Source organism: Strigops habroptila, chromosome 5 (genome assembly GCF_004027225.2).
Source record: "Strigops habroptila isolate Jane chromosome 5, bStrHab1.2.pri, whole genome shotgun sequence".
In the NCBI taxonomy this organism is placed as follows: Eukaryota; Metazoa; Chordata; class Aves; order Psittaciformes; family Psittacidae; genus Strigops; species Strigops habroptila.
The window spans coordinates 41,165,433-41,176,662 of record NC_044281.2 but is presented as its reverse complement, the minus strand read 5'-3'; the positions used below and the strand labels follow the sequence as shown (position 1 = coordinate 41,176,662).

Below are 11,230 nucleotides of genomic sequence, written 5' to 3'. Positions count from 1 at the left end.
CCCGTCATAGCCCTAGATGAACTGCATAGTTATTATTTCCTCTGGAAAAAAAAATCACAAGGTGAGAGTTAGTTATATAAATATTTATTTGTACTAAAAGTGAGTGTTTTGTAGCAGAGTATCAAGTTCAGAATATATTAAATCATGAGATGCATCACTTGATGCAAATTCCAGTCTCATGCCTTTAATAAATATGCTATAAAAAAAACTAGTCCACATACTCTATTTGGATCAGAGGTAATCAGTACTCTACACTATTTTAAAAGGATAATATAACATTTGTGTTTTGCTGTAACCATTCGGATTTGGGGGGGGGGTTTAACCGTTTGATTATTTTATGATGAGTGGCAACAGCACTATGTCACTACTTAAAAATGACAAATATTGCAATCATAAATGGGAGTATTGCTTTTGTCTTCCAGGTCCCTGCCAGAGGGCCTGAGTGTAAAAGGCACTGGTGCTAGTGTGTGCTTTCAGCTACTAACATGAGTGTTGCAGCATTTTTCTTGAGGTATAATACAGGTTTGGGCTCTTTGCTCCCAATACTTTAAAAAATTATGAAAAAATAACTCCAAAAGAGTTGACAAATGAAAAAAGGTTTTTTGCAAAAGTATTCCCAATTACATAGTCTTGGACACTGTACCATGGCCACAGCAAAACAGGTTTTAGCTTGCAGCGTAGCTCACTATCCTAAGTTACAAGCAGAAGCATGATTGTTCTTACTGAGTGTAGCTCCATTTGTAATTAAAACTGAAGTACAAGAAAAGGAAAGCGCTATTTCCATGTCATTTGAAACACATTCTGACTGGTCCTGGGGCATCTACCAAGAAAAGATGGGTACAAGAAGTATCCATTCAGTTTGCTGCAGTAACCAAGTGCATAGCTGTCTTTCCCCAAGTAAAAACCTCACACCTGAGTGTGGCGGCTGGGGAGCCAGCATGCTCCTTGCTGCCAGCACAGCGGGGCTGCAGGATCAGCCCTTTCCCTGGGAAAGCCAGTGCAGGCAGGACACTGAGGCCCAGGCAGGGGCAGGAGGTGGCTGAGGGGCTCCCAGCCATGCAGGGCTTTGTGCTCGAACCTCAGCCACCACGGAGACACACACCAGTCCCAGCAGCACGTGCCTGCGGTGAGACACAAGTGGGGCCAGGTAAAGCTCCGGTGTGCAGTCACGCCACTCAGCCCTGCTGGAGGTCACTGCAAGTGCTGCAGGTCAGCAAAAAAGCCAACACAGCAGCAAAACCAGTGTCAGAGGGGGTGGCTGGGAAAAAAGGTAAGGGCTGCTGTAACTTTCCACCAGCTAGAGCTGGGAGCAGCACCAGCCACTGGCGCTCTCTCTGTGTGAGAGATGATGGCTCAGCACCATCACCCCTCACACAGCAGCACCCCATGCAGATGGGGGTGGATCGTAAGGACTTCTCTCCATCCTCCGCCATCCCCCCACCAGAGCCAGCATCAGCAGCCCACAGGTACAAACGAAATCAGGTCACCTGTACCCATGTGGGATTACGGGTACAGATGAAGGCAAGTGCTTGAGCCATCTCCTGCCTGGTTTAAGAAGTACAGCCTCTTGGACCCACCTCACACTGTGATCTTGCTGTTTTGCCTTTAATTTGCCTTTCAGATGGGAGGAGCACAGGCAAAGGAAAGGAAGGATGCAATCCTGCCAGGTGTGAGGACACCCATGAAAGCATGTAAAAAGCATCCCCAGTTTTTGATTGTTGCCCTGAACTTTCCAAAGATCTCCCAGGCTTTACGGTGCCTCCCAGGAACAGCTTCCCCCATCCATGGGCCCACTAGGCTGTGAGCACAGGGATCGCCATGGAAAGCTGAACTCAGAGCATCGGTAATGCTCAGCCCAGGTTTTGTTTTGACCAGAGAGATCAAGCAGGAGGAAGCAAGGAAGAACAGTGAGCAATTGTCTCAGCCACAAGAAACTAGTGATGGTCAAAGCTGATCTAAAAAAAATTCTTTTTAGAAAAGGGCATTAAAAAAATCCCACTGTTTGTTGGCAATGTGACAACTTGGAGGACAGTGAATGGATCTGAGCATTGTGTGTGTTTCCCTCTTCCAACCCAGCAGCAGCAACTGCTCCTCGCTTCAGTGGCTGCTCCTTCCTGCTCCGGCAGTGCTGGGTGAGGGGTAGCGAAAAGGCACTTCTTCATTTCTGTGCCACACGGGGGACAGACACGGATTTTATCCTGGTGCTGAGGTCCCAGCTCTGCATCGGGGGCTGGTGCATGACCCTGGTGGCACCAGAATGATCCAGCTGGCCCACCCAGAGGCTGTGCTGGGCATCCTGCAGCTGTGCTCAGCGGGAATGAAGGGCCCGCTGCCCTTCCCTTCCAGCTCCATGGGGACACTCCTGGCAGCTTCCAGGGGAGAAGGACCAGGCTCAAATTATTTCTGATTAGCGAAAAACACTCTGACCTCAGTAGGAAAATCCTACAGGCAGAGCATTGGAAATGCCAAGTAACTGATCTGTGTCGTAGGGAATCAATCAATCATTGCTCACTCTTAATACAAGTATTTCTAGGGAGGAGGAGTAGCGTTAATTCTGTTTTCCCAGTGACTGGTAGTACTCGGTTAGGACTTTCCAAGCTTTGGGGGCCATGAAGCCATCTGGTGGGTTTTCACCTTCACGAGCAAGCTTCCTCATGCGTGTCCCCGAGATGAAGTCAAAATCGTCGTGCCTGCACAAAACACAGATAGGGGCGAAATCAGCACAACCGGCCCAAGCTGTTCCCAGCGCAGCTCTTCTGCCGTGCCAGGTGCGTGGTCAGATATCTCCCGGCACTTGTGCAACCCATCTGTGGCTTCATGCCTGGGTTTGTGATCTGCTTTTCCCTCTTCCCTTGCAGCCATACACGGTCCCAAGGCGCGTGCACTGTGCATGCTGAAGAAGCAGTGACACTGCTGCTGCATTACCTTTTCGGGTCATAAAAATCCATGGCCCTTTTCACTTTATTGTAAGCAGCCACCCGGAAGGGGATGATCTCCACCGAGGTCAGGCCTGGCGCCATGCTGAGGACCTTCCCTCCTTGCGTGGGCTCATAGAGGTCCTTCTTGGTCTCGGGGTGAGGCATGCCCGCAGGGTCGCGCCCCACGATGTAGAAATTGGCCCCAGCAATCATGCGAGCTCGGCAGTGCCACTGCACCTGCAAAGGAGAGACACCAGGAGCACTGGCTGAGGGCTGAGCACCGAGATGCTCATTGTGGGCTGCAAAAGAGATCCTAGTGATCCACATGCAGGCAGGCAGATGTGTCAGCAGCCTTGCTGCAGTTTCTCACAGCGATCTACAGGCCACCCAGACACACCTTCCACTGCCTGGACTAGATGCAACATCACAGTTCTCCTAAGGACATATACCTCAAGGGAAATACTGGGGATGGGAACTGGTCTTGTTACAGCTAATGGAGGCAGTGGTTTGCTTTTTGAACATGCTAAGACAGTGCTCACCATCCCTTGAGCCCAGCACAGAAAAAGGCTCCTCACACATCCCTCTCCTTCCTCCTTCAGGGGAGGTTCAGCACTTTTATCCCACTGATTTAGGGGCAGAAGGGAAACCACTGGGAGAAAACAAATGAATGTCCCTGCCTGACAGAGAAGAAGGTTACAGCAGCAAAGTCTGTTTCTAGCCCCCTCCTCCCCAGCTCCCCCCACAGTTTGTGAAAGCACAGGAGTCGAGCTGTGCTGGTAGACGGCTGCTGCAGCAAGCTGCAGGTGAACCACGGAGGAGCTACCAACTCCCTTCTGTGTGACTTTCTGGAGCTGCATGAGCAGGCATGCCCATGGACAGGCTTTACACCTTGTCTCAGTGAGCAGCTGATGGCTACATTACCTCTGTTGGGCCAGCGTAGAGCATGGGAGAGGGGAAGATGGCAACGATAGTTGACTTGGGGTCCAGGACTTGCTCTTCCAGTACTGCTGCGTGCTGCTTCATCCGCCACTCCAGCGGGACATCGTCATCCTTGGTCCATCCCCCCAGGGGATGTAGGAGAAGCACAGGGTTTTTGTATCCCTTCTCCAAAAGCTGGCGCCGCGTGTCCTGCATGAGCAGGGCATGCCCATTGTGAACGGGGTTTCGCAGCTGAAATGCAAAGACAGCATCTAAAAGGGAAAGATTCAGATGGTCACGCACTTGTGCTGATCATCAGACCCTGCAGCTTCATTTACACACTACACATCTCAACAGTCATAAGATATGTACGTCACAAGATGTGTGTCCTATCTTCAAGTGTGTGAAGCCCTAAATACCTCAGATGATTGTTTCATGCATCTACAGTGCCTCTTCATCACTCTGTCAAGTTTATTTTTATTGCATATCCTTCCTTTGGTGCTGATTTCAGTCCTATCAGCTCTGCTACAAATGTTTTTACACGCCATTGGACACCTCCTCTGAGGTCCCTGACTTCTTAAGTGACCTGCCACCTCTCCAAGCTTAATGGCACCTTCAGGAAGGCTGACACTCTCCCCCCAGAGTGAAGGTAGGTGTCTGATGCCTGCCAGCCTTGGGGGGATAGACAGCTGGTAGAAGACACCTAAGCTGTCCCCCATGTGTGAATGCCAAGCACGTCAACACAGGGCTTTAAATGTGCAAGGTACCCAAAGAGAGGCTCTGACTTGCCAGGGAAGACAAAATGCTCAATGCTTTCCAGTCCCATGCTCGGAAAGGCCCACTGAGGACACAGCCCATGTCCTTAACCAAGAAGACCCCACGCCACTTTTCGTGACATACCCTTACTGCTCTTACTGCTCACCCCACCTGCATAGTTCCATTTTGGGAGCATACAGAAGCAATTGGGCAAGTGCCGTGAACTTGAGAGCAAGTAATGCCAGATCACACAGATGTCCCAGTCCTAGGTAGGGCAAAGAAGGGCCATGTCACCGGTGCTAACCCAGGGCACTCACCAGCATTCATTTCCATGAACTTCTGCTTGAGAGCAAGTGGTGTCAGGCGGTACTGGTCCAGCCCATCATTCCATTTGATCTTCTCCAGCACAAGGAGGTCTCCACCAACCAGCCAGTCTCCACTCTCCATCACCATCTGTGAATTACATACACATGCATTACGGAGGGGACAACAAAATACCTCCTTTTCCCCTTCCCATTCTCCTTTGAAAGCTGTTAGGCTTGACTCCGCTTGTAGGGTGATCTTTCCATTCACAACATTGCACGTGGAAAACATTCTTACAGTTATCACATGAATTGAATGTCATGATCACTGTAACCCTGCAAAGCGAGGCATCAGCCACTGAATTCTTACCACTGCACCCAGCTGGGTGCTGGACCCCTCTACGGCAGACCGAGGTCTACAAGTTATGGGACAAGACCCTCCTCCACCTCACTCTTTGCTCTTTCCTCCTGGGAATATGCAAGGTGAGCAACTGCTGCTGAATAATTAGAAGATGTACTCTGAGGTGGGAAAAAAGAATTAACTCAGCTTTAGTCTTTTTAAGCAGACAGCTCAAGTCACTCGGCGTAACCTGGAGCTCTTCCTTTTTAAGGGATGATGCTCTTTGTACTGCCAGAGAGTAAGTGGGAAGAGATAAGCTGTAAAAATTTAACACCCTTGTTGGCTGCCTGCACAAAGCAGCCAAATTGAGGAGTACAACGTAGCTAAAAGAAGCACAAGTCAGCAGTCTGCAGCATTAGTACTGCGTGCACTTGCAGCCCAGAAAGCCAACCTTATCCTGGGCTGCAACAAAAGGAGCGTGACCAGCAGGTTGAGGGAGGGGATTCTCACCCTCTACTCCATTCTGGTGATACCCCACCTGCAGTGCTGTGTCCAGCTCTGGGGTCCCCAACACAGGAAGAACATGGACTTGTTGGAGTGAGGACAGAGGAAGCCATGAAGATGCTCAGAGGGTTGGAGCACCTCTCCTATGGAGACAGGCTGAGAGAGCTGGGGTTGTGCAGTCTGGAGAAGAGAAGGCTCCAGGGAGACCTTAGAGCAGCCTTGCAGTGCCTGAAGTGGGGACTACAAGAAAGCTGGAGAGGGGCTTCTTACAAGGACATGTAGTGATAGGACAGGGGGAATGGCTTTAAACTGGCAGAGGGGAGACTTAGATTACGTATTAGGAAGAATTTTTTTCCCTGTGAGGGTGGTGAGGCCCTGGCACAGGTTGCCCAGAGAAGCTGTGGCTGCCCCATCCCTGGCAGTGTTCAAGGCCAGGCTGGACGGTGCTTTGAGCAACCTGGTCTAGTGGAAGGTGTCCCTGCCTGTGGCAGGGGGTGGAACTGGATGATCTTTAAGGTCCCTTCCAACCCAAACCATTCTATGATTAGTGTTTGGCAGCATCACTGCAATTGTCACACCACAATTGCAGGAAAACGTTGGAGCCTAAGTTGGTAGTCGTACTAAAAGTGTTTGAATGTAGGCACACTGGTGAAGATGAGTGGATAAAAGGAGCAGCTCCTCAGCAGCATGCTCATTCTTCCTTTCACCTTGTGCTTGTTATCTGATGCTCTTCTTAAACAGCATTAACTCGCAAGCCTAAAAATTCAGTTCTGTCTGCTTGGCATGCGACAGTTCTCAGTGAGGAGCTGGGCTTGGAAAGCAGATAAGACAATCACAGCCCTCGAAACATTGGGAACGTTCGGTTCTCCAGCACCTGCCCACATTTCCCATCCTGGCCAGGTTTCACAGAGCAGCACGGAGACAAACCTACTTTGACGTGTGGGTGCTTTACACAGGTGGTGCCCCAGACGCGAGCGCAGCGCTCCTCCTTCCTGTGCTCGAAGTACTCGGGGTTCTTCAGGACTGCCACCCTCCGCCCCAGGTAGCTTAGTGCCAGCGCCTCGCAGCCCTCCAGCCGCTCCTTGTCCTCCAAGGAGATCGGCAGCACGATGGGGATGCTCAGGTTGACAACACCGTCTGGCAAGAGAGAGGGAGGATTTTAATGTACTCCAGCCTTGGGCATTGAGCAAACAGAGGCTTTCAAAGGCACACATTCTCCCTTTCGAGAGCAAAGTTTTCCAGGACCAGCTCAGAGATTCACCATCAGTCTTGCAAATTTATTCATTGCCCCATTTTTGTCTGCACTGCTAATAAGTAACAATGTTAGTGGAATATGAAAGCTCCTTATCTTTGGGCCAGAGATGTCTCAAAGATACCTGGAGCATTTAATTATTTTCTGCACTCTCTATCTCCCTGGAAAGGCTGGTTCTTCTCCAGTTAGCTTGTAAAGTCTCTTCGCAAAATTTAAATGTACTGGGAAAATGCAACTCTGGATATAACCTCTTCCACCAGGAGAACCACCTCTATTAAGATAGCTCCAACTTGGTCTTCCACAGGGCATCTCATTCCTTGCACACCTCCTCCTGAACTGCCTCTTCCAACAGCAAAAACACTGTCACACTTTGCTTTGTTTCTCTGTTGTATTTTTTTTTTCTGGATATCTCAGTACTGTTACTCCTCCTCCTTTATATCTCTGCAGAGTCAATTTTTAATCTATTTTCTGTGTGTATACCGTGAGTCTACATTTGCATGTGTAGTTACCAGTTTCAGTGCTGTCCCTAAATATGTTGAAGTCATGTTGGTTTTATCCCCACTTCCCCCAATTTCACGGTCCTCCACTAAGGTCCTGCCATTTCTTCTTTGATATCCCGGTATTAATATAGAAGAATCAGTCTCCCCCATGGATTTCCATTCACAAACAAGAACAAACAAATCACTGATTCAATTTGTTCTGATCTGACTGAAATCATTTTGGACCCTTGAGAGTCTTAATTTGAGGATTTTGACTAGATGTAGATTTTTATAAAATCTTTATTAAAATGTTTGCATTTACTTTTAACTCACGCCTAGGTATCATTTGTCTGCCAGGCTGCGATTTTCAAGCACCTTCATGAATAATCATAATTATAGTCGCATGGGATCCAATCAATATCAACTTCATACATTTAAATTATGGTACTTGGTGATCAGTCAATAAAGTCAGCGTGGAAAAAGCTGAATTATGAAACCAACAAATGATGCTGTAGCTGAGACTCTCCATGCTCCATTTCCAAATGCAAGATGCAGAGTTTAAAAAAATAAAAAATAAATCACTCCAGCAAAGGTAATTACAAAATGACACGACGGGGACTTTTCTGGAGTCTGGTCGGTAGGACATGGGGTGTGTCATGCCGCTTCGTAACCAGCTGAATCACAAACAGGCTGTGGCAGTTTATGATAGTCTTAACAATTGTGCTTTTTTAAAATAAAAAAAAAATCTCAGAAAATTACTTTATAGCAAAGAAATGCAAATTGAAGTCATTTCTGTACAACCTAAGAATAGTTACATACATACCAGCTACAGAGTGATTCCTTCCTGCGAGAATACAAACACAATTAAGTCAATTACACTCACATGCAGCAGTTAGAGCAACCATTGCAAGAATCAAAGCATCTCTGGCAAGCAGCACGTAACCGCAGGCAGAGTGCCTGCTGGTGTGGCTGCCGTCCTCCATGGAGCTGCCCCAGCCTCTCCAGTGCTCACCCATCCAACACTGGTTGCACTGGCTGGGAGCGATGTACAACACCGATGCTTTTGCTGTCACCCAGTCCCAACAGAGGCACCCACAGGTGGTGTGGAGGGCAGAGTGCTGGAGATTCCGTGGCACTCCTGCTGCCACACAATGCACAGATCCACCTTTCTTCCTCGTGGCCATCATGCTCCTACACAAAGCACCTCAATCCACCCAACTGTTGGTGGAATTTACTGCTCAAAGTCTGAGCAAAAGGAGCACTAACTTGCACAAGTCCACCAAAACAATCGCAGCCCTTTCAGGCACAGCTAGAGCTGCCAAAACCATCACCTGCACCCCAGGGCAAGAGGGCTGGAACAATGACTCTTGAAAGACCAGCCTCAAATCTCTCTTTGGCAAATCTGCCGCACCCCGGCCTCAGCACCATGAGATGGAAACTCTCCACTGTTTCCTAAAGCTCATCCAAGCAAACCAGGGATGTTCTCCTTCCTGCCCAGATGTCACCCTGTGGGTCTGACCATGTAGATGTTGAGTTTGGAGACCTCTGTGAAGACAAGGTGGACCGGGGACTGATGCTACTACAAAGACCTTGCTACAGGGAGTTCATCCCCCCAGCAAAAGCCAGTGTTCTGGGCTTTGTCTCTGATGTCATGGAGCCCTACAAATCCCGAATGTATGCCCATGGACCCCAGAGGACCTGTGCTCAGTGAAGCTGACAGGTTTGGAGCGGGCACGCCAAAAACAGATGCTCTCTGAGACGAGCCTCCGGTGCAAAGTACAGAGCTCTGGAGCAACACAGTCGTTAAGGGTGCCTCTGTGACCTTATCAGGTACAACAGGTAGCTCAAAGACCACAGATTGGGATCTGATAACAAGGACATGTGCTTCTGAACACTGTTTGCACAGTAAGCGGAAGGTAAAAGGCTATGACACGTCTGAAGGCAGAAGCCTGCATACAGACACACCTCTGATCCAAAGCGAGCAGTCCTGAGCTTCGCATCTGCTGCATGGTGCCCAAATCCTAATAGCAGCAAGTCACTGCATAACTATGCAATCCTCTAGAAGGAGGGCAAGACTCAAAGGGAGTCACTTGCCAAGATCCCAAATATCCAAGGCCACTATCAGGTCTACGAAAGCCACAGTGAGCACCTTGCATGCATGTGAAGTCACAGCAACAGCATCCACAGCTGACAAACAGGACAGAAATATCTACTACCTGGTCTCAGCTGTAGATGATCACTGCCTGAGTACTGTTTGCCATTTCCACAGATGAAGCACCTCTAGCATGCTGCTAATGAATAGATAAATCTGATTTCTTCTGAGTTACAGCAAGGGATAAGCAGGAACACGAGGAAAAAAGTGAAATCAGGCTCTGCTCCTGTTTCCAACAAACAGCTTGCCTTGTCCTCCCACCTCAAATTCAGCCTGGCAGCCTCCTCGCTTACTTGGCTTTGGGTTTGCATCTTTATTTACCCAGTATAACCAAGCATGAAAAGAGCTACACAATGGGTCCCGAAATGTTTGGCTGGCACCATGCAAGATGTCAAAGCTGTGAGCCTGGGCACGAGCTCTAGTGCAGTGAAATCTGTCACATTCTGTAACCTGTGGTGTGTTTCAGAGCACGGCTTACTGGCCCCCACAGTCATTTACAGGCCTTCACATTTAACACGTGAGAGGAAAGGAGGAGGAAAACACTGCTGAGCATTAAGCTTTTCCGTGTGGCTGCCTGCTGAGACACCACCGGGTGAGCATCCCGTCCCGCAGCGGCTTGCCGGCCAGCATTAATGCAAAGCGTGGGGATTCGTACCATTCAGCAGGGTGCCAAAATGGATCACTTGCAAGTACTCTGCCTCGCGCATGAAGCCGGTCAGCGGAGTGGCCCAGCCTTCACTCAGCACCTGCACCCACTGCAGATCCAGCTGCAAAACAAACCCAAACAGCACTCCTGTCACCACAGCATTCTGAGAGGTTGCTTGTCCTTCCCTTCTGCTGCAACAGCACTCTCATTTGTTTTGCTTCAAATGTAGGACATTCATAAAGGGGGAGAAAGCTGTGAGGGGGTTAGTTTGAGGTTGTTTTTAAAGCCAGACTCACACACTTTCATAGCACAACTGCCTGCAGGGCTGTAGTAACACAACAAAGGGGGCTGACAGCCCTGGCTTGCTACAGCACAGGGTGGAGACACACCAGAAAATGGTTGAGGATTAGGACCACACTTCAGCTCACCATAAACCACAGCCACAAAACGACACAGCCGCCAGAGGAACAGAGCCCACTCTAGCAACATCCCCATCAAAGCTTCTACCTTTCAAACAGCTAAATAATGACTGAATCACAGCACATCATCCATGCATGATGATACCTTAGTGATCTCTACAGACGGCAGCATCTCTGCTTCAGCTTGTACAGTATTGAGTTTATTTTCAGGCACAAAGAGCTCAAGAATGTCCTTAACTGAGCTGTGGGGCACGATGTTCTGAAAGAGAGAGACAGACAGCAATTGTAAGCAACACGCTGGCTTTCAAGTGCACACCAAAAAGTCTGTATCCGAAAGCAGCTTTACAAAGCTGCCAGTGGCGGTGGCATAAAAATGACCTACTTGTGTTTGGAGGAGCTCCACAACCTGCTGAATACATTCAGACACTGACGCAATGTTCGTTTTCAACACTAGTTCAGGAGATTCAGGCTTCTCATACTCTGAGTCAATTCCCGTGAATCCTACGGACAATTAAACCCAAACTAAATTTATTTAGTGTAATAC

The 11,230-nt window shown here is 48.9% G+C and overlaps 1 protein-coding gene across 1 annotated transcript in view; it reads right to left on the bottom strand.

The window, feature by feature from the left end:
* Nucleotides 1–20: 20 nt before the first annotated feature.
* PAPSS2 (3'-phosphoadenosine 5'-phosphosulfate synthase 2) overlaps nucleotides 21–11,230 on the bottom strand; it is a 29,930-nt gene continuing 18,720 nt past the window's right edge. The window contains exons 5-12 of the mRNA XM_030487342.1: nucleotides 11,069–11,187; nucleotides 10,832–10,945; nucleotides 10,277–10,388; nucleotides 6,670–6,875; nucleotides 4,910–5,045; nucleotides 3,840–4,108; nucleotides 2,926–3,155; nucleotides 21–2,690 (exon numbers count right to left, since the gene is read on the bottom strand). Of these exons, the coding sequence (XP_030343202.1) occupies nucleotides 2,549–2,690; nucleotides 2,926–3,155; nucleotides 3,840–4,108; nucleotides 4,910–5,045; nucleotides 6,670–6,875; nucleotides 10,277–10,388; nucleotides 10,832–10,945; nucleotides 11,069–11,187 (1,328 nt within the window). The 3' untranslated portion in view covers nucleotides 21–2,548. The remainder of the gene's footprint in view (nucleotides 2,691–2,925; nucleotides 3,156–3,839; nucleotides 4,109–4,909; nucleotides 5,046–6,669; nucleotides 6,876–10,276; nucleotides 10,389–10,831; nucleotides 10,946–11,068; nucleotides 11,188–11,230) is intronic.